The 23,878-nt window shown below is 38.6% G+C and overlaps 3 protein-coding genes across 3 annotated transcripts; 1 reads left to right on the top strand and 2 right to left on the bottom strand.

Moving 5' to 3' along the window:
• Window positions 1-11,885: 11,885 nt before the first annotated feature.
• Window positions 11,886-16,067, top strand: LOC145045170 (uncharacterized). Its single transcript, XM_078993511.1, has 10 exons — window positions 11,886-12,177; window positions 12,262-12,329; window positions 12,505-12,566; window positions 12,715-12,864; window positions 12,961-13,137; window positions 13,213-13,425; window positions 13,521-14,848; window positions 14,936-14,998; window positions 15,065-15,140; window positions 15,256-16,067. Exons 1-10 carry the CDS (start codon window positions 11,960-11,962, stop codon window positions 15,919-15,921), a joined length of 3,021 nt encoding a protein of 1,006 aa, XP_078849637.1. The 5' UTR covers window positions 11,886-11,959; the 3' UTR covers window positions 15,922-16,067.
• A 2,054-nt stretch (window positions 16,068-18,121) lies between these two features.
• Window positions 18,122-18,668, bottom strand: LOC145046078 (uncharacterized). The gene is made up of 2 exons (XM_078994369.1): window positions 18,467-18,668; window positions 18,122-18,417 (listed from the first exon to the last, which is right to left on the bottom strand). The coding sequence occupies exons 1-2, from the start codon at window positions 18,666-18,668 to the stop codon at window positions 18,122-18,124; spliced, it is 498 nt and encodes a 165-aa protein (XP_078850495.1).
• A 78-nt stretch (window positions 18,669-18,746) lies between these two features.
• On the bottom strand, window positions 18,747-19,295 carry LOC145046077 (uncharacterized). The gene has a single exon (XM_078994368.1). It carries the CDS (start codon window positions 19,293-19,295, stop codon window positions 18,747-18,749), a length of 549 nt encoding a protein of 182 aa, XP_078850494.1.
• Between the last annotated feature and the right edge of the window lie 4,583 nt (window positions 19,296-23,878).

Raw genomic sequence — 23,878 nt, 5'->3', positions numbered from 1 at the left:
GTTTTCCAAGATTGGTCTGCATTCAGGCTACCCATCAGACGATATTTCGTGATGAGGATGTTCATAAGATAACTTTCAGAACTAGGTATGGTCATTATGAGTTTAGTGATGCCTTTTAGGCTCACTAATGCACAGATGGTGTTCATGGACCTCATGAACAGGGTTTGTAGATCGATGTTGTATTGGTCGATGATTGTCTTCATTGATGATATATTGGTCTATTATAAGACCAAGGAGCAACATGATGTTCACCTACAGGAGGTTTTGGAGACTTTGAGGAGGGAGGGGCTTTATGTCAAATTCTCCAAATGTGAGTTCTGGTTGTACGAGATGCAGTTCTTGGGACACATCATGAACTAGAAGGGTATATTGGTTGATCCAGCCAAGATCCAGATCGTGATGCAATGGGAGGTTTTGAGGTCTCCATCCAGGATTTGAGTTTCCTTGGCTTAGCAGGGTATTATCAGAGGTTCATTGAGAGTTTCTTCATGATCGCGATACCATTGACCAGTTTAAAGAAGAAGACAATTACCTTTCGTTGGGGGCCTGAACAACATACATCATTTGAGACTTTGATGCATATATTGTGCAAGGCTCCGATCTTGACTCTGCCCGAGGGTGTTGATGACTTATTGGTTTATTTTTATGCTCCTATCACAAGATTGGATGAAGTTGTTATGTAACATGGTCACATGATCACTTATGCGTCGAGGTAGTTGAAGCCTCACGAGGTGAATTATCCTACACATGATCTGGAGCCGGGGGGTTGTGGTTTTAGCCCTCAATATTTGGTGAAAATACCTTTATGGGGTCTATTGTACCATTTATACAGATCACAAGAGCTTGAGGTACTTGATGGATCAACCAACTTTGAATGTGAGACAATGTAGTGGCTGGATGTAGTAAAGGGCTATGACTGTAAGATTGTATACCACCTCAGGAAGGATAACATGGTGGCCGATACGTTGAGTCACGAGGTGACTAGTGCACCTATTTCTATTTGTGAATTATAGTGGTTACCCCATTACTGAACCGAATTCGCAAGGATCGGGTCGATACCATAAAGGAGGAGCACCACAAGAGTGAGTGCATTGTGAGGCAGGTGTTCTCTTTTGATTACGACAGTAGGGGATTGTTGATCTTGCATCAGAGGGTTTAGGTTTCGTATTCAGGTGGTGCATGACATGTACTGGTGGAAGAGGCACACAAGTCGAAGTTCTCTATCCATTCGGTTGTAACAAAGATGTACAGAGACCTTAGACCCAATTATTGGTGGCCCTGCATGAAGCAGGATGAGGCCTGGTACATGGAAAGGTGCTTGACTTGTAGGAAAGGCAAGGCCAAGCACCAACGACCATTCGACAATATGGAGTCGTTAGGTATTCCCCTTTGGAAATGGGAGAACATCACGATGGATTTCATCACAAAGTTACCGCGGACAACGTGATGGGTGGATTTGATTTGGGTTGTCATGGATCGATTAACCAAGAGTGTTCATTTTATCCCCATCCAGGAGAACATCTCTACGACAAAGTTGGCGGATATTTATATCTGAAAGGTTGTCGCATACCATGGAGTCCTGGTATCGGTGCTTTCGCAAAGGGATGTTCGATTCACTTCCAGATTCTGGAAGAAGTTCCATGAGGAGTTGGGTACTCGACTACAGTTTAGCATAACTTTCCACCCCCGGATCGATGGTCAGAGTGCAAGGACTATCCAGACGTTGGAGGATATACTTCGAGCATGTGTAATAGACTTTGGTGGGAACTGGGATACGTATCTACCATTGGTTGAGTTCTCCTAAAACAATATTTATCACGCCAACATGACCGACCTCCTTTTGAGATGTTGTATAGGGGAAGTTTTGAACCCCGGTTTGTTGAGGCGAGGTTGGACAACGGGTCATGGGGTGTAACGAAGTGGTATTCAAAACCACTAAGCTGATTTAGCAGGTATGTGGGGGACTCTAGATCGTACAGAGCCTTCAAAAGAGCTATGCTGACAAACGCCGTTCGGACCTTGAGTTTCAGGTCGAGGATTTTGTGCTCCTGAAGGTATCGCATTGGAAAGACGTCATCCGGTTCAGGAAGCAGGGCAACCCGATCCCCAGATTCATTGGTCCTTTCAGGATCCTCTCCCAGTTGGGAAAGGATGCATATCAGTTGGATTTACCAGCTGAGATGATCCAGATCCACGACACGTTCCATGTCTCTCAGTTGCGAAAGTGTCCGGCCGATGATTTTATAGCAGTACCATTGGATGATATTCATGTGGATAAGCGCCTGAAATATGTGGACAGACTAGTGATGATTCTTGACAGGAAGACCAAGACCTTGTGTAACAAGGTAGTGGAGTTGGTGAAGGTGAAATGACAACACAAAAAGGGTTTTGAATGGACATAGGAACCTTAGGAGGAGATGAGAGATCATTACCCCGAGTTGTTTACAGCAACAGACTTTGAGGACGAAGTCTGATTCAAGTGAGGGAGATTTCTAACACTCGGTTCTCAGGTACATTTCTTCATGTTTTAAAAAATTATTTATTTTATAAAATTGTGGCTTTACATGGGGCGTAGCTAGACAAGTTACACATGGTGTAACTGTAACTACGTAAATTTCAAAAACAATTTTTTGCATTTTATAAAAAACTAATTCATTTGTAAATCATAAAAACATCATTGTTTGAAACTCAATTATAACATATATCAATCCCAAGATCCCATAGCATAAAAATCCCGTGTGTGTACTGATCAAGCCGGCGCCTTCCCGCGATCCTCACTAGTATCTGAAACACATAACACAAAACACTGTAAGCACAAAGCTTAGTGAGTTCCCCAAAATACCACATATAACACATATTAGCCACTCGAGGCTATAACTCTGTGGGTCCATGCACCCAAACTCTATGAATCCTCAGGTTCTGACTCTGCAAGCATGCACAACATAAATCACATAGAAGAATGCAGTGCAACAAACAATATATATAAAACACTGTATCACATAACTCTATTTACCTACTCAAGGTAAAGTATAGTGAGAAGACTCACCTTGCGTATCTTGGTAACTCGTAAATCGCTGAAATCACTAGTGCTCGATCTCCCGAGCTGTAGCCCTCCTATACACAAATATATCTCTAATTACCACTTTCCCAACTAGGGTTGACTAACTCTATCAAGTCAACACCAGCCAACTTTGGTCGATGGTCAATGGTCAACCCAACTCGCCGAGTCTGGCGTGGACTCGCTGATTCCCTACAAGGACCCGATTCCTCTGAATCCCTCCCGACTCACCGAGTCACTCACCCAACTCGATTACCCAACCCCTGGTTTGAAAACACGGAACAACCCGCTCCAACTCGTCGAGTCTGCCAATGGACTCGGCGAGTGCATTCCATGCATAAGCCCAAACGACCTTCTGAGGTCAGATCTGTTCCACTAGCTCATAGATTCAGTCTTTCCAAACTTATTTATCACGTAAAGTTTATGTTTTGGCGCTCATATCACACCTATTGACTCATAAATGGTGTTTTAACCTCACACACGATGATCCCAAAACAAAAACTCCATAGACTCATATAAAGCTTGGACAAAGAGGCACTCTAGACCTCCATGGGTCCAAATCCAGAACCTAACTTGCTTAAGGGACCATGGGAGCACTAGATCTAGTCACAAAAGGGCTCAATAAGCCCTAACTCAACATGAACATCACCTCAACAGAAAATGGTTCGAAAATAGTACCTCAAACGTGATGTTCTGGACCTCAGATCTTCAGGAAGTTAACCCTCTTGCTTCCTCTTGGCTATAGCTTCCTTTCCCTTGCTAGACAACACCTCCAAGGTCGACAATGGCTCCTTCTCTCACTCCAAACGCTCAAGTTCACTAGGGTTTCACTCTGGGTGCTGGTGAGCACAAATGACGGCCATAAGGCCCTTTAAATAGGCCCCAAACCCGAGAAATTAGGGCTTCATTAAACAGCACGGACTCGCCAAGTCTACCAATGCGACTCGTCGAGTCCGGTCATTAATCCGGGTGAGAAATCGCGTCTCTACTCGGCGAGTCTACGCACCAACTCATCGAGTTCTTCCACAAAACTCAAAATAAAATGAATAAATATAATACCTGAAATTCCGGATGTTACAATTCTCTCCGACTTGAATCTGACTTCGCCCTCGAAGTCTCATCCCTGAAATAGCTCCGGATGCTGCTCCCGCATCTGATGCTCTGGCTCCCAGGTCAACTCGGATCCTTTCCGATGTTGCCACTGAACCTGTACCAGGGGCACCTCCTTGTTCCTCAAAACCTTGATCTTCCGATCCACAATCACAACTGGTCTCTCCGCGTAGTTCAGGCTCGCATCCACCTGAATGTCCTCTAGCGGCACTACCGCCGACTCGTCGGCTATACACTTACTCAACTGGGATACGTGGAAGGTATTATGAATCCGCTCCAACTCCGCAGGTAGCTCCAAGCGGTACGCTACCCTGCCCACCCTCGTGATCACTCTGAACGGCCCAATATACCGGGGCCCTAACTTGCCCCTCTTCCTGAATCGAATCACTCCTTTCCAAGGAGATACCTTCAGGAGAACATAGTCACCGACCTGGAACTCAAGCTCAGATCGTCGTCTATCTGGATAACTCTTCTGGCCGCTCTGAGCGGTCAACAATCTCTGCCTGACCCGCTGTATCTGCTCTGTCGTCTGTAAACAAAGATGAATTTGTGAATGAGAAATACAAGCTTCCTATCTTCATAGGAATCAATGGGAGAATGGAAGCACAATCTCTATGCTACCCATCACTCGTTTCCCTACCTCTCCCCAACAAATAGGAGTCCGACACCTCCTCCCATACAACAGCTCAAAAGGCGGCATACCAATGCTCGAATGATGGTTGTTATTGTAGGAGAAATCTGCTAAGGGCAAATACATGTCCCAACTTCCGCCAAAATCCAACACACATGCTCGGAGCATGTCCTCGAGCGTTTGAATTGTCCGCTCGCTCTGTCCGTCAGTCTGTGGGTGGTATGTGGTACTAAAATGCAGCCTCGTACCCAACTCTTCATGAAATTTCTTCCAAAATCTGGAAGTGAAACGCACATCTCGATCTAACACAATCGAGATCGGCACCCCATGTCGCGATACCACCTCTCTCACATATATCTCTGCCAACTTCTCCGCAGAAGAACTCTCACCAATGGCGAGAAAGTGAGCGCTCTTTGTCAAACGGTCTACTATCACCCAAATTGCATCGACACCCCTCGTTGTTCTCGGAAATTTGGTGATATAATCCATGGATAACTGTTCCCATTTCCACTCTGGGGCTTCCATTGGCTGCAACTTACCATGCGGTCTCTGATGTTCGGCCTTAACCTTACGACAGGTTAGGCACCTCTCAACAAACCATGCTACATCTCTCTTCATACAGGGCCAACAATACTCCTTTTTAAGATCTAGAAACATCTTAGTGGCTCCGGGATGGATCGAGAATCTCGATTTATGTGCCTCCTCCATCAAGATGGTACACGTTCCTCCAACAAACGGTACCCAAATCCGACCCTGGAAGGTCATAAGCCCTCTACTATCGGTCACGAACTCCGTCACCTTCTCGATAACTCGCTCTCTCTTGCAGTTCTCCAGTCTCACTGCCTCTGCCTGAGCCCCTCTGATGGTGTCCAATACCGGAGTCATCACTGTCAATCTCATACAAATATCCCGAATTGGGGCGCTCTCTGCTCTACGACTCAGGGCGTCAGCCACCACATTAGCCTTGCCTGTGTGGTACAGGATCTCGCAATCATAATCCTTTACCACGTCCAACCATCTCCTCTAACGCATGTTCAGGTTTTGCTGATCCATCAAATACTTCAAACTCTTGTGATTTGTGTATATCGTACACCGAACCCCATATAGGTAATGGCGCCAAATTTTGAGGGCGAACACCACAACCCCCAACTCTAGATCATGGGTGAGATATCTTGCCTCATGGGGCTTTAGCTGCCTCGATGCGTATGCGATCACATGCCCCCTCTGCATCAACACTACGCCCAACCCAGATATGGATGCGTCACAATACACCACGCAGTCCTCCATCCCCTCTGGAAGAATCAACACCGGGGCTTCGCATAATCTCTGGCGAAGAGTCTCAAATGAGGCCTGCTGCTCTGGGCCCCAACAGAACACCACACCCTTCCGGGTCAACCTGGTGAGAGGAACAACAATCTTGGAGAAATCCCTGATGAACCTCCGATAATAGTCGGCCAACCCTAGAAAACTCCTGATCTCAGAAGGAGATTTCGGCACATCCTAACTCATTACCTCCTCGATCTTGGCCGGATCAACCAAAATTCCCTCTTGGTTAACGAGGTGACCAAGGAACTGCACCTCTCGTAACCAAGAATCACACTTGGAGAATTTGGCGTAAAGCCTCTCCAATCTCAACACGCTGAGGATCTCCCGCAAATGCTCCTCATGATGCTCCCTGGACTTTAAATACACCAAAATATCATCAGTGAACACAATCACTGATCGATCCAACATCGGTCTGCAGACCCTGTTCATGAGATCCATGAATGTTGCATGTGCATTGGTGAGCCCGAATGGCATCACCAAGAACTCGTAATGCCCATAACGAGTCCTGAACGCAGTCTTCTGGATATCCTCCTCGTGCACCCTCATCTGATGATATCCAGATCTTAGATCAATCTTGGAAAACCAAGATGCTCCCTGCAACTGATTGAACAAATCATCGATCCTCGGCAAAGGATAACGGTTCTTGACTGTTAACTTGTTTAGATCTCGATAATCTATGCACATTCGGTGCGAACCATCTTTTTTCTTCACAAAAAGGATCGGTTCTCCCCACGACGAGCTACTCGGCCGAATAAACCCCTTCCCCAACAGCTCCTGAAGCTGCGAGGATAACTCCTGCATCTCTGGAGGTGCAAGGCGATAGGGCGCCTTGGTAATAGGAGCTACCCCCATAATCAAATCAATGCGAAACTCAACCTGTCTCTCGGGAGGCACACCCGATAACTCCTCGGGGAAGACATCCGGGAATTCACGCACTATCGGGACCTCCTCAACCGTACTCGGTCTCTCTGCACCAACTCTCGTATCCACCACATATGCTACAAAACCACTACAACCCTGTTGTAGGCTCTGTCTCGCTCTAGCAGCCGAACAAAATGCTGAATCGGGACGGGTACCCTCGCCGTACACCGTAAGAACTCCCCCACTTGGGTCTCGTATGGCCACCAGCTGTCGCTCGCAGTCGATAACTGCTCCAAATCTGCTCAACCAATCCATGCCTACGATGACACAGACGTCCCCCATCGAAATCGGGACCCAATCAATAGGAAACTCTACACCAACTTGTAACGACGTAAATTTCCAAAACAATTTTTCGCATTTTATAAAAACATAATTCATTTGTAAATCATAAAAACATCATTGTTTGAAACTCAATTTATAACATATATCAATCCCAATATCCCATAGGATAAAAATCCTATGTGTGTACTGATCAAGCCGGCGCCTTTCCACGATCCTCACTAGTACCTGAAACACATAACACAAAACACTGTAAGCACAAAGCTTAGTGAGTTCCCCAAAATACCACATATAACACATATTAGCCACTCGAGGCTATAACTCTGTGGGTCCGTGCACCTAAAATCTGTGAACCCTTAGGTTCTGACTTTGCAAGCATGCACAACATAAATCACATAGAAGAATGCAGTGCAACAAACAATATATATAAAACAATGTATCACATAACTCTATTTACCTATTCAAGGTAAATTATAGTGAGAAGACTCACCTTGCGTATCTCGGTAACTCGTAAATCCCTGAAACCACTAGTGCTCAATCTCCCGAGCTTTAGCCCTCCTATACATAAATATATCTCTAATTACCACTTTCCCAACTAGGGTTGGCTAACTCTATCAAGTCAACACCGGTCAACTCTGGTCAATGGTCAACGGTCAACCCAACTCGCCGAGTCTGGCGTGGACTCGCTGAGTCCCTACGAGGACCCGATTCCTCTAAATCCCTTTCGACTCACCGAGTCACTCACCCAACTCGGTTACCCAACCCCTGGTTCGAAAACACGGAACAACTCGCTCCAACTCGTCAAATCTGCCAATGAACTCGGCGAGTGCATTCCATGCATAAGCCCAAACAACCTTCTGAGGTCAGATCTGTTCCACTAGCTCATAGATCCAGTCTTTCCAAACTTATTTATCACGTAAAGTTTATGTCTTGGCGCTCATATCACACCTATTGACTCATAAATGGTGTTTTAACCTCACACACAATGATCCCAAAACAAAACCTCCATAGACTCATATAAAGCTTGGACAAAGAGGCACTCTGGACCTCCATGGGTCCAAATCCAGAACCTAACTCGCTTAAGGGACCATGGGAGCACTAGATCTAGTCACAAAAGGGCTCAATATGCCCTAACTCAACATGAACATCACCTCAACAGAAAAATGGTTCGAAAATAGTACCTCAAACGTGATGTTCTGGACCTCAGATCTTCAGGAAGTTAACCCTCTTGCTTCCTCTTGGCTATAACTTCCTTTTCCTTGCTAGACAACACCTCCAAGGTCGACAATGGCTCCTTCTCTCACTCCAAACGCTCAAGTTCACTAGGGTTTCGCTCTGGGGGTTGGTGAGCACAAATGACGACCATAAGGCCCTTTAAATAGGCCCCAAACCCGAGAAATTAGGGCTTCATTAAACAACATGGACTCGCCGAGTCCACCAATGCGACTCGTCGAGTCCGGTCATTAATCCGGGTGAGAAATCGCGTCTCTACTCGGCGAGTCTACACACCAACTTGCCGAGTTCTTCCACAAAACTCAAAATAAAATGAATAAATATAATACCTGATATTCTGGATGTTACAGTAACTCATTACTTGGATACGAGGACTTAATGCCTTACGCGAGGCGTAACCAAGTTACGCAGGGCATTACCGCACTAGGGTGCAAACCCTAATTTTGGGGTCTTGGACCCTATTTAAGGACCTTAGTTTCATTGCAACCCTTCTTACCACCAGCCTCCATCCTCTTGAGCATATATAACAAAACCCTAATCCCTTAGAGCAATTTATGAGCCTTTTGATGCATATTGAAGACATAGAAGGTCAAGCTTGAAAATTGGTTCAAGCCCATGTTTATGGATCCAAAATCTTCATTGCATTTCTCAACTCCATGAGGTATAAAGCTCAAAACCTTCTCATATAAAGTAATTTTTTGATTAATTACTTTCTAGCCTAAGTGATCTAAATGAAAGTCATAGTGGTTGTTCAATTGAGAGCGTGCATATAAAAAAGTCCAAATTTGTCTTCGTGAAAGGAAATTATGATTTTTTGAAATTTCAGCGTAGCAATACAACAACAAAAATTGAAATTCTAATTGGTTGATTGTTAGACGAAACAATCTAAATGAGAGTAACCCGTCGATAAAAATACATTCGAGAACAAAGTTAGTATGAAGAAATTATAAATTTCGCACGGACTTTAACAGTCTAAACCAGTCTAAATATGAAACGCATGAATTAGATGTTGATACCTTAATGAAAGTTGTAAATTTGGTCTAGGGGATTCCGACGATATAAAGAACATTGAAAATGGAGCTTATATGCGGACGCTATGGCCATCCGAAGAATTCAGGAAAATACCAGTATTAATGACGTGGCTGCACCGAAGTACGCCACGTGGAAAAACGACTGCTCGCTCCTCCAAGAGACGCGATGACGTGGCTCCACAAGTTTGTGACATGTGGAACGACCACGCGATGACACCTGGCACCATCTAGAAAAAAGGATGTGGACGAATGGGAGCTTGACACATGGCAGTGCGATAGAGGGGCTAGCACACTAGATGTGCGCGATGTGCCTATGTATGGTGTGCACACCTGCTGGGGCTATAAATACCCCCTCGAAAACTCTCATTTCTCCATAAAAAATCATTCATTTCTCTCTAGAAACCTCCCAAGTTCTTGAGTTCGATTTTTCTAGGTTTCTTGAGTATTTTAGCTAGGTTCTTGAGTAGCTAGGAACCTAACGGAATAAATCTTTCGGTTTCAGAGTTTTGTTTGTACAATTTCCTGATTTTTTTTTATTAAAACCTCTGTAAGTTAAGTTGCGCTCTTTTGCTTTTAGTGTAACTTATATTTATATTCATAAGTCATTATTATGAAGCTATAAATATGATATATCAGTAGTTCAAAGTCATTATACTGATTAGTCTACTTACGAGAGAGGTGTCTAGAATGGTCACGTTGGCTTGGTCATTGGATTTCAGAAATGCTATACGCCGAAATGGTCCTGCCTTCCAACTTTTCTGCCTGGTTGATCCTAATTTGATAGAACTCTCAGTATACATCGGTATCATTGAGGAATCTAAACCATTAGGATAATAGTTCATGAAACATGAAACCAAACTAAGACTTAATGTTATGTACATCTAGGTCTTTTGAAAAAGTGTTAAGGCGAAGCGTTGCCCTAACTTTGAGTCACACACTTCTATTAGGTGAGTGCGTAGTTACTATCAAGAACATAATCTTAATTTAAAAGTATTAGCACTTATAAGTGATTTTAAATGTTTACATGTATTATGTTATGTGCTACTTGTATAAATATGATAATACCATTAGGTTAGGAATTGTATTGGATATAGATTGCGTTTAACATAAGTATGGAATGGTTATAATAAGACTCGAAAAAGGTATTTAGTTCCCAATAATTTGGATATTAGATAAGTCTCATTCTGGGGTAGAGTATGAGATCAGATAGCGAAGTGTCGTATTCCTCATCTTTCTTGGATGACTAGAAATGGTGGGTCCAGATTAGACAATTGATAGGTATGTCTGGGTCATCGACCATAGTAGATGACAACACTTTACTATTCTAGGCGGTCTAGTGAATTATGTTGCTATCATGGACTTATAACCCACGGACGTAGATAAAATATGCCTTAAATATAACCCAAGGACTCCCATGGCTGTGTAGTCAACAAATACTCATACAGTTCATAAAGTAAGATGATTCTTCTAGATGATTGTCAAACTAGGATTTGTGAGGATTGGTTGGGTTGGATAGTTGGTCTTAGGTCAGATTATATATATATATATATATATATATATATATATATATATATATATATATATAAAATTTAACATCATTGTTTGCCAGAATGATATTATTTATTATCATTAAATTATTATGGGTTTGAAAACCCTATGCATATCACCAGGCATTTTCAAATCTGACCCACTCATTCTATATGCATCACATGTGCCGAATGTAAGGCTGCCGAAGTCTAGTTAGGATGCTAATTGAAAAAAGAGATGTGCTTGTTATAGTACATCATGACCTTTTAATATTTACGATGTAATGTATGTTTGAATATGAACGATGACATCCTCGAAGTTTTAATAAAATATATTAACTTTTGTTATCTCAAAAATGTTTTGTATAACTTGAAATTTCTGCATCTCAATTTATAAAACGTAAAAAAATATTTTAATTGGTTCTGAAAAATGGAGGATGTCACATGATGGAGTTTGCATTTTTTTTTGATGATTTTTGTAATAAAAAGAAATCTAAGAAACAAAATAAAAAGGGCAAAATGATCATTATAAGTTTTTTCAAAAATTTCAAGACAAAAACCGTAATAAAAACCTACTTTAGACCAATAGTGTTAGTCTAATTTTTTTTTAACCAAAATGAATTTTTTTTCTCTAAACATAGGGACATTTTTTGTAATTTTTGTATTGAAATGACAACTTATCGAAAGAATAAGGACCAAAGAGTAAAAACCTTTCTCCCTTCAAAGACGATGTAAATTTATTAATGGCGCGAATATTGCTGCGAACTGAAAACACTCTCCAAACTAGGGTTCATCTCCAAAAGCAATCGACTCCTCAAATTTCTCCAAATTTGAAGAAGAAACAATGGGGGTTTTCGCTACCCAGTTCCTCGAGTTGAAAAGTCTCTTATCAAGTTTTGCTAATATCAACTCAAAATCAGAAAAATCGTCCCTTTACTCGACGTTATTACAACTCCAAGAACACTCGACTACTGATCCTTCCCTCCTTCAATCGCTGACGGATTCATCTCACGTTCTTCTATCGTCGATGGTAAACGATATTTCAGACGATGACGAGGAAATGTAAACTCTTTTTCGTAATTGATTGTTACCTTGCTATTCGCTACCTGCTAATGTGGATGTGTGGATGAATTTGTCTAATTGCAGTGCTGCACAAGCCTTGAAGTGTATGGGATTCATGATTTACCATCCCTCCATTGTTACTGGCATTTTGGGTACGTCGACTGATCAGTAAATTAGCCTCGTTAAGTAGTTGATTATCTACTAGTTTCATTTCGCATTTTTAACATTTTATTTCATATGAAACAAGGAACTATAATTGGTTTCAAGAGATCACCACACATGGATGTGAACTACTGAACTGAGCATCTTGTTTTGTGGGTATGACAGGGGAAGATGCTGATATGGTTCTAAGTTCTTTGCAGAAAGTCATTTTATCAACACGCATTAAGGTTGAAATTTCTTTTACCTTGAGATCATTTATGACACTTAAGTTTGGTTTGTTACACAATACAAAACAATCTGTTCAAAAGACACAAATACCCTCCTTGTCCACATCATAGCCCTAGAAAGCTAATCCAGTATATTGTTCAATTGCAGTCTGTTTGTAATTTAGGAGTATGGTGCATATCAGTTCAACAATTCAATCCATCATTTTTAAATTCTCATATCGACTCTTTAGTAAGAGCAATAGTTCATGCCCTTGATAATCCTACTGGATCTTTATCAACAACTTTTGAGGCTATGCAGGTATGAACTATGAACAATTCAGTTAATCTTGTTATGTTAGTTTTCAACTTTTCATGCCCTATTTTTAGTAACTTTCCTCTAACACTAATATTCTAGGCTGTGATGAAGCTTGTGACACAACTGAATGAAAAGATGAGAGAAACATCAAACTTATGGGCTCCTCCAATATACAGAAGACTTATTAGTTCAGATAAAAGGGAAAAAGATATGTCAGAAAGATGTTTACTAAAAATCAAATCCACAATATGCCCCCCTCCCTCATCTCTTTCCAAGGTATATAAACATGATTAGAAAATGTTTTTATGTTCTTTGGTTTTATAACAAACGTATATTATATCATATAAACAGGTTGTTATTGTTGATGTCAAGAGAAAACTACTTCCTACAATGGAAGAGCTGTTAAAAAAGGGGATGAAGATTCAAGCAATTCAATCATGGGGATGGTTTATTTGTTTAATAGGACCTTACACCTTAAAAAATAGGCATTTAATCAATCAGCTACTAAAAGTTCCTGAACAAACATTTTCTGATAGTGATCCACAAGTTAAGATTGCTTCACAGGTACCTTAAAACGGGTCAATTCGGGTTATTTCTTATTACTAATGGGTCAAAAGTGTAAATGTTGAATATTTAGCTAAAATTTTATTTTTTAGCAGATTGCTTGGGAAGCTTTGATTGATGCTTTAGTCATTCTTCCAACACAAGAATACACAACGAATGATACAAATGGTGTTATTGAAGCAAATGGATTAACCAAAAGCATTAAACTCATAATGACACCTCTAATTGGAATCATGTCAACCAAATGTGATTCATCTGTTCACTTATCTTGTCTAAATACATGGAATTATTTGCTTCACAAACTCGATACCTTTGTCAACAACTCTTCAATTATCAAAACTGTTCTAGACCCTATGCTTGAAACAGTCTTTCGTGTGGGACCCGATAATCGAAACATCTGGTCGTGGAATTTCTGCTTGGATTTGATTAATAGTCATGCGGGTCAACTGGGTCAACCGGGTGATCACCCGGTCAAATGGATGACATGGAATTTAAATCGGTTTGACTTTTTTATAAAAATGGTTCATGTCTTCATTAATCATGGGGAGTTAGGATATGATTCTGCTTTAAAACTATTCCGTTCTTCCATAAAAGGACTCCAATTATGTCTGAAAAACAATGGTGTTTCTTTTAGTGACATTATGTCGTGCATCGAGACAATTATAACGTGTTTAAAGACATTATCCGAAGGTCAAATCGGTCAAACTTTTCTCGAGTTTATCGAGATTGTTACCGAGGAATTACAACCGTTGATCTTAGGATCCCCTCTTTACAAGATGAAATTTGATGAAATGAATACGGTTTCACCCGTGGCGTATCTTGTTGTACTCTATTTCCATGGGATTGTGAATTTAACTGACAGTGTGGGCCAGCTCAGGGGTTGCTGTAAGAATAACAGTTTTGCTGCAGGAAAACTTTCGCGCTTTGTGAGTTTGTTATTGGTGTCATATGATGGTTATGATATTATTGACACGTTGGTATTTTCATTGGAGAAATATGTGACACCGAACAATTTAAATTTGTGGATTATTATTGCAAATTGTGTGAAGGATTATTCAAATGGGAAAAAATCCGAAGTAGACGACACTTGGGATTTGGTAATCTCTCGTTTTTGTGGTTACCCTTTTTGTGTATTTCAAATATCACAAAATAAGGTTGATGTTGAAGAAATTGTTGAACCATGGATTGCGATTTACAAGTCTTGTGAGTGTTGTGAAAATTTGTTCCCGGTTTTTGATCGGTTTCTTGAAGAATATTCTAAAGTTGATCAAAAGAGTTATGAATTTCTTTCGTTGTGTGGAGATTTGGTAACATGTGTTCTTGAAGATATTAATAAATCATCACATCCGTGTGGGAAGAGTAACGATGTTGGTGGTGATAAACGTATTCGGTGCATCAAAACCAGCCTCCATTGTGTTGCCAGGTCAGCATTTTGGATATTTGACTGATAATTAAACAATTTTTTTAAAATATATGTCGAATTGAACGTTTTAATTTGTACTTTTTATAGGTTTCTAAGTGTGTCATATGTAGATGCGAAAGCAAATCCGAAGATTCTTGATACGATCGCAAGGTGAGTTTATTGTGTTTGTTTAACAATTTTTAATTTGTGGTTTTTATATGGCAAAATTAATTTCAGGGTTTTCTCCACATTAATACGCTTCTTGGAATCTTTTATCTTTGATGAGATTATCAATATCATTATCTTTATTGAGGTTCGTTTATCTCTTCTCCCGATAATTCCTCACTTTTTATGTTTTTTTACACGTAATTCCAAATTTCACGAAGATTATCATACTCTTGACGTTGGTTTTACTTTCTTTTATCCAGATTATATCAATTCCATTGATTCAATGGCTATCGGATCATGAAACACAAAACGAAAACACAATTTATCAACTCCAACAATTATGGATCACAATCCTTAAATGTCTACAAACCCATTCGCCACCAATAAATTTCAATTCAACCTTTTTAAAACTCCAATCAACCCTAATCCAAGCAACTTTGGATCATTCAAATCCTTTAATCTCTAATCCAACGATCACCTTTTGGAATTCAACATTCGGTGCACAAATCAAGCTTGACTACCCTCAAAACTTGCTTCCCGTTTTGGACAAACTCTTCAGAAATGGAAAAATAAACCTAAACAAAAAGAGTCACTCGAGAACAAATTCCGAAATTACCCCTCCACAGAAACACAAGGTCACCACAGCATTGAACAGGTGTGTGAAAAGAGTAGAGCTAATGGAGGACCATGGGAAAGGGTTGGGGTTTAAGAGGAAAAGATTGGAGTTAACCGAACATCAAAAGGAAGTGAGGCGGGCCCAACAAGGGAGGTCAAGAGACTGCGAAGGACGTGGGCCCGGGGTCCGGACTTACACGAGTGTTGACTTTTCTCAAGGGATGGAAGAGGAGTCACAAGAAGAGAGCCAAGATTTGAGAAATACAGAAGCCATCTTGGAGATGTTGAAAAGAGATGAGAAAAGGGTTTGATGTTGATGTTGAATATGGTTAACATTAGTGTAAAATATGTAACATTGGTACTAGATGAACATGTTAGGTAATGTGTAGTTATGTTGTATGGGTGAAAATATTGTTTTGCCCAATTTTGGTCATTAAAGGTAGTTTTTAGCAATGAACTTTAGGGGGCCTAAATAATAAAAACAATGCAACACATGAAAACCATAATAAATGTGCGAAAAAGAACGGATTGAATGGAATTTATTGTTCATGTTTGTTGGTTTAGTAAATAACCTTGTTCATCTTCATTAAATTTTTAAACGAACATAAAAGAACAAAAATAAACAAATACAAATGAATATATATATATATATATATATATATATATATATATATATATATATATATATATATATATATATATATATATAGGGAAAAGTGAATATATCCTTAAGAGTATATAAGCTTAGGTATCCAAATTCACCGTATTATGTTCTTTTGTATCATATGTGTACATTGTAATTGTCCAATGTTCTTATAACTCAACTTCCAACTTGATTTACTTCTAAGATTTTTATAAATTTCACATTTATCTTCCTCTTACATAAATTTCATTTTCAACTCTAATATATATAGCTTAATAGGTGTTCGGAAAAAAGAAGTGATAAAGAGGAAAACAATAGTGAAATTTCGAAAATCTTCAAAGTAAATCAAGTTAAGATTGAAGTTTAATAACATTATAATGAATATATCAAACAAAACAACTAATTGTAGTGAGTTTGGGTACTTAAGCTTATATTCCCTTAAAGGTATATATATATATATATATATATATATATATATATATATATATATATATATATATATATATATATATATATATATATATATATATATATATATATATGAACATAAACATAAGTATAAGAAAATAAATGAACACAAACAATCACAAATGAACATAAACCTCAAATGAAGAACAATAAAATTTGATCGTCAACAGTTAAGTGTTATCTGTTGATCATGTTGATCATACTTAGTGGCGTCATATTTTTATTTTTACCAAATTTTGTTGTATAACTTTGACATCATGTGGAAACCAAGTTGTTCCTGAGTTGTTATACAAACTTTCTTGCGATTCCTTTCCTTATTTCCTAGTATGTACACTGATATAACACATTGTAATCACAGATTTCTACATGAATTCACCAAGATTTATAGGTTACCTTTTTGTGGTTTAAACTTTTCGGTGCAAGTTGATAAAAGTAACAACAATGTTAGTTGATTGATTAGTGAATGACGTATGAAGCCTACATTTAGTATAGTTACATGTGCCTGATGATTTTGTTTTGGTCTATTATGTAACTATTAAGCCTTGAATTATGTATTTTGAGTTGTAAATTGTTTCCTGTATTTTGATGTTTTTAAACCTAAATTAATTTAATGATGATGCAGATATGTTTGATATGTAACCGCAGGGCTACACCCACCCACCCCACTCAACCATACCCTTTCTACCGTCTCTTCCTCTCTATCTCTCTTTGTGTACTTCTTCTTGTTTTTATTCTTCTCGACTTGTTTTTGTTTTTGTATTTTTGTAGAACCTTCAAAACATACACACACACACTAAAATGTATAACACATACCCTCAGACACATATTGGATACTTAAACACAAACCTCCTATCTTTATCCCAATCCTTGTGGTTACATTCCTATTTAGGTAGTAACTACCCTAACTCCCTAAGGGAGGAGGGAGTCCTTCCCTCCCAACCCACTGAACCCATTGTCATATTAACTTTTTTACTTTCTCTTTCTTCTATCTTTCTAAACTCACACCATATGGAAACCCTATATTTCTCAACCCACTCAACCCACTTTCCATATCATTCTTTTTTATTTTTTCATTTTTTTGCTAATTAAAAAAAAAATATTAAAAACAACATTTTATATTGTTTTTTATTTAATTAAGTTAGAAAATATAAGTTAAAACAAAACTTAACATTTTTTTTGCTAATTAAAAAAAAAATTCTAAAATAATATTTAAAATAACATTTAATTAAAAAACCACACTACAAATAAAAAAATACACGATAATTATAAAACACAATAATTAAAAAAAATACACTTAAAAAAAGACAACATAATTTAAATCCTAAAACAACAATTGAAATTAACTAGTTATTATCTAGAGTTGGAATGCAGACATGTTCAATGTGATCAATAAGATCAGATCAAAGTTGGTGGTGGGTTTCAGCATTGCACAATTCGTGTATTATTTCTTGGTCATCAACTTTGTCGGTAGGGGGATCAAGCTGATACATAAGAGATATCGCAGCACCCTCATCTTTCAATATCATATTGTGTAGTATAATACCAACATACATTATATTTTTTGTTTTCTTCACTGTCATAGCTTGTGCATGCATCTTTAATATGTCCCAACGTCCTTTAAGGACCCCAGAAGCACGTTCTACATTCTTTCTTGTTGATTCTTGTGCCGCCTTGAACCGCATCTTTTTGTCGGTAACTGGATATGGATATGCCTTCACAAAATATTCCATCCGCAAGATAGTAACCATGTTTGTAGTGTTCACCATTAAGATAAAATGAACAATCGGGTCCTGTTCCATGATATTTCTCATCGAACAATGATGATTGGTAGAGGACGTTCAAATCATTGTTAGACCCAGCTACACCATAAAATGCATGCCAAAACCATAAATCTTGTAACGTCACCGCTTCTAGTATCATTGATGGATACTGATGGTCACCCCTCATGTATTGGTCTCTCAATTCTGTTGGACAATTCCTCCAATTCCAATATGTGCAATCAATACTACCAAACATTCCATGGAATCAATGTCTAGCTTCATGTGCTTCATACAAAAGTTGAATGTCAGTGGATGTTGGGCGACATAAATATTCAGCCTTATACATTTGGACAACACCGTAGCAAAAGTTTTCAAGAGCTTCATGAGAAGTTCTTTCTGACATATTCTGATACTCATCTAACGAGTCTGGGTTATAACCCTTCGCTAATTGACGTATTGTTGATGTGCATTTTTGTAGCGCACTGAAACTTCTTTGATTTGTTGCATCCCATGTTGTTTGAAAATAAGGATAATTCATCTCCAGGTCACCAACAAGTCGCATAAACAAACCTTTGCACATACGAAATCTTCTGCGGAATTGCGTGTGACCATAGGTTGAATCATCTGCAAAATAATGTCGGATCAACAGTTGTTCAACCTCTAAACGATCTCTATGGATTGTGTTTCTCATTTGAATGTTGCTTGAACTAGCATTATTCTGCAGAATCAGCTGTGTAGTACGAGACAATACAGGTAACAAATTATTGTTGATAAGTTCATCCTTAGATGCGGAACTATCATCGTTAACTTCCATTACTGTTTTCCGAATGTTTGGATTCATTTTGTAACACCCAAAAATTTCAAACAATTTTTACATTTTCCAAAAACATACTTTCATTCAAAAATATTATAAAAATGTCATTGTATCATATAACAAACATAGAAACACAATCCCAAGATCATAATGCATAAAAACTCCTCGTGTGTGTACTGATCATGCCGACGCCTTCCCGCGATCCTCACTGGTACCTGAAACACATAACACAACACTGTAAGCATAAATGCTTAGCGAGTTCCCCAAAATACCAAATATAACACATATTAGCCACTTGAGGCTATAAATCTGTGGACCCTCTGGTCCTAACTCTGTAAACTCTAAAACATACATAGCATAAATCACATAGAAATAATGCAGTGTATCACATCATATAAATAACATGCAAAATACTCTGTTACATAACTCTAAGTATCACTCTAGGTAAAGTATAATGAGAAGACTCACTTTGGGTATCTCGGATAATCTCGCACTCGAACACACTGATCTAGCCCCCGCCTAATCACATAACAACACTCTCAAATAAATAATGGCTCACAAGGCTAGATTAAATCCACTCTATAATTCCACAGAAGGGTAAAAGACCATTTTACCCCTCCCTGACCCTAAAAGTCCAACGGTTGACCAAAACCCTAAAAGTCAACGGAAGTCAACAGAAGGCAGTCGGCGATGCATACCTTCTCTGTACGCGGGGCGTATGCCGGCGAGTCACAAACGGGGTCTCAACCCCTTACGTTGCGCGTATTGAGAGTTACGCCCAACGTAAGTCTCGGTTTCAGCCTTTCTTGGTTTTTGGTCTTAAACGGTTAAGACACTCACCCTAACTTCCAGATCTGACTCTTTCTAGACCTCTTATTCCATAAAGTTGGAACCTTTAAGCCTTTGCATGGCTGTAAAGGTCCTTATACCCTCTAACACTTTTCCTTCCTACTCAAAAGATCTAGATCTCATGCATGGCTCATTATCCACGTCCAAGATTGCATTTTTATGAACATACAACTCTTATAGTCCTGAAATATGATAGATCTGGGCCAATGGAGACCATTTGCTCATAAAGACTCCATCTTGGGACTAAAAACCCTAAAGATTGGTCCAAGAAGCACACCACACAAATAACAAGTCAAGCTTTGAGCTTTTTACCTCAGGGAGAAGCTCCAAACTCTGAAAAGCTCGGATCTACTCTTGCTCACGGCTCCTAGCCTCCAAAATGTCCTCTTCTTCTCTTCCACCACCTAGAAATAACACTTTGAAGCTTAGACCACCAACACACTAGCTAGAAACGAAGGAGGACTCTCTATTAGGGTTTCACTCTCTGAAATAGGGTTGAGACCAAGGCCATAACGTTTCTTTTATAGTGCACAAGCCCCAAATAAGGGTTTACACATGGGCCCACTACGCCCAACGTAGCCTTGGGTACGCCCAACGTACCCAGGCGAGTCCGCGTCCAAAATTAAGTGTGCGAGTACGCGCAGCATACCCTTCAGTACACCCAGCGTACTTACAAGCCCAATAATTCATTTAAGGCTTACTTTGACAACTTGGGAAAAAGGAGAAGGGTTTAAGTTAAATTCGGGATGTTACACATTTTGTTAAAAAAAGAAAAGATTGAGAGAAAATGAAAAAAACATACATATATAAATAATGAAACAAGCATAACTATATATATAAATAATGAAACAAGGATACATATAGAAAACCTTAATAAAAATAAAAATAAAAATAGAAATGAAAATAAAATAAAAATAAAATTAAAAAACATAATAATAAAGAGAAAGATTCTCCAGTCATATGATGTCGACATTTTGAACTTCACGGCTTCTCCAACTCCTAACTATACTTAGTTGCAATTTGTTGTTTCCTTTCAAGCACCGTGTGCAAAATACCTTCAGTTATATGATCATGCGGCCGAAGAAAATACTCTATATCTTGGTTCTCTATCTCCCGATCCAACAATTGAGCTTTTCGTTGTTCATTAGCTTCTAGAATGTGCAATTTTTGTTCCCGGTATCGTTGTGTCTGTTCCGCCTCTGTTTCAATTGCAGTCTTGATGCCGATAATTTTTTTGACAAGATCAAACATTTCATTTTCTGCTGATGATGTCGATGTTGATTTCTTTCATTTTCTTTTTCTCTGAGGCGGTAAGTCTTCAACACTAAACGACTGTTGTTGGGGGGAGAATCCAGGAGGATATTGTGGATCAGATGATGATGTGTAAGCATTGGATGAAGATGTTTTGGTTCGTTTTGAAGAAGGAGGCGGGGAGTCTTCACTCGCTTTTGCAACAAATTCCCATTTCGCGTTGTCTTTCAACTACTCCCAAGCTTCTTAACGAGGAAAACCTTTCTGGTTAATAGTCCTCCGATACTCGCTTAGTGAAGATTGTAAAGCATCAGCTTCGGATCTCCCACTAGCCATACTATTCATCTTACAGTTATAGATGCCTTTGAAAGCATTACATTTCTTTTGGAGGTCTTTCCATTTTGAGTTTAATTGGTGTCGTGACCAATCCGAACCTCCCATTTGAACACTAAAATGATCTAGAACCCTCTCCCAAAATGCATCGAACCTTTGTTGATTTCCACATTGTTTATCTTTAGAAACATCGACATATGCCATAGCCAAACCCAACTCTTCACGTTCCACCCAGTTCTTTCGCTTCTGGTGGTGTGTATAGTTGCATTTTTTCTCAGTAACGGGTTGCAAATCCTCGCTGGTTTCTTCTTCATTTCTTTCGAGAGCCGGGTCATCACTAGAACTGTCAGATTCTTCATTCTGAGCATCATGGAACTGGAAATTCTAGGGTTGAGAAGATTGGAATTGGGTTTCTGGAACCCTTTGAGAAAACTAATTCCATAGATTGTAATCTGATTTTCTTCTGTAAGCCTGAATGTGGTGTAAGATTGTTGCCCTGGGAAATATTATTGTTGGAAGCTTTGGTTTTGTATATAGTTTTGGTAGTTATGGTATTGCTGATAATTTGGATTTTGAAAATCTTAAGAAAAAAATGGAATATCTTGACTTGAACCACCTTGTGTGGCTTTGCGTCTTTAGCTAGAATCAATTTATTTAGTTTTGCCTCCAGAATCCATTAAATGTAACCGAAGGAATTAAATGAATATAAATTTTTTCAAAAGAAAAACACACTACAAATGAATGAAACATTTATTCATCTTTATAAACTTAAATAAAACAAAAAACAAAAAAAGAAAAAAGAAAAAAAGAAAATAAAGAAAAGAAATCGTATGAATATGGTCAAAATACATTAAAATGTGGTCAATGCATTCAAATAAAGTTGGAAAAGAAATCTCCATGCATTGAAAAGGTCTATACATTCAATAAATAAAGTGACACACTATATGCAATAAAGGACAAATAAATTCAATGCTTATTTTGTTGCTAATTTTTTTTAAAAAAAATCTAAAGTAATATTAAAAATAACATTAATTCAATTCTCTGGAATAAATTTAGTTACATGCATTTAATTAACTTGCCATGATTTAAATTGGAAACATGATTTGTACCAAAAAAAAAGTAAAAAAAAAAACATCCTATTCATTATTTATTCAATGAAAAATGTAAAAGTTAAAAGTTGTCGACCTTTATTTCTTTATATAGCTTTTATTTCTATGTATATAGCCTTTATTTATGTGCAGGTGTGCAACATTCACATTGAATTGAATATATATACTTGAAGTGAATATAGATAAATGGGTTCGTGAAACCGATTGATGCCATTAACTCGTTGAACCCAGGTATCAATGTATAGTTCAATGCCGGTACCGTTTGTCCAACTCGCTAGGATACCCTCCTCCCTAATCAAACATCATGTCTTTAAAATCAAATTTTGTACCTTAATAATTGTTTGGTTTCAAAGGATGTTTCTCGTGATCTAATGTACTGATGTGAAAAAGACGTGTACAATTAGGTCACAAAATATAAACGAAGTTTCTTTTAAGGGATAAATAAGCATGAGTAAGCTTTTTCTATATTTTCAAAATCATGGTGGTAGATTTTGTGGTAGATTTTGATATGAGTATCAATGTATAGTTCAATGCCGGTACCGTTTGTCCAACTCGCTAGGATACCCTCCTCCCTAATCAAACATCATGTCTTTAAAATCAAATTTTGTACCTTAATAGTTGTTTGGTTTCAAAGGGTGTTTCTCGTGATCTAATGTATTGATGTGAAAAAGACGTGTACAATTAGGTCACAAAATATAAACGAAGTTTCTTTTAAGGGATAAATAAGCATGAGTAAGCTTTTTCTATATTTTCAAAATCATGGTGGTAGATTTTGATCGCCACCAACGGGAGAGAGAAAGAAAGATCTATATAAAGGTTCCAGTCTTGATTAACATTATATCTTCGGATGTTCTTCAGCTTCAAGAACTATTGATCATTGATGAAAATTATAAACATAAACATACACATATTGAAAATTATAAACACTCATACACACATACCAATAATTGGTAGGAGTTTTTTTTAATGTGTGAAATGAATATTTTAGTGAACGAACATAAGGCTATGGGGAGTGGGCCGCTTAGCCCACTCGCCAAAGGC

The sequence above is a fragment of the Lactuca saligna genome, chromosome 5 (assembly GCF_052625555.1).
Source record: "Lactuca saligna cultivar CGN05327 chromosome 5, ASM5262555v1, whole genome shotgun sequence".
Taxonomy (NCBI): Eukaryota; Viridiplantae; Streptophyta; class Magnoliopsida; order Asterales; family Asteraceae; genus Lactuca; species Lactuca saligna.
The sequence above is the reverse complement of the archived record's forward strand: the minus strand, read 5'-3'. Positions and strand labels throughout refer to the sequence as shown.

Coding starts and splice junctions, on each gene's coding strand:
- LOC145045170 (XM_078993511.1), top strand. CDS start 11,960: ATGGGGGTTTTCGCTACCCAGTTCCTCGAGTTGAAAAGTCTCTTATCA. Junction 12,567..12,714: donor TTTTATCAACACGCATTAAG/GTTGAAATTTCT, acceptor GTTCAATTGCAG/TCTGTTTGTAATTTAGGAGT. Junction 14,849..14,935: donor AGCCTCCATTGTGTTGCCAG/GTCAGCATTTTG, acceptor TACTTTTTATAG/GTTTCTAAGTGTGTCATATG.
- LOC145046078 (XM_078994369.1), bottom strand. CDS start 18,668: ATGAGGGGTGACCATCAGTATCCATCAATGATACTAGAAGCGGTGACG. Junction 18,418..18,466: donor TGGTGAACACTACAAACATG/GTTACTATCTTG, acceptor ATCCATATCCAG/TTACCGACAAAAAGATGCGG.
- LOC145046077 (XM_078994368.1), bottom strand. CDS start 19,295: ATGGAAGTTAACGATGATAGTTCCGCATCTAAGGATGAACTTATCAAC.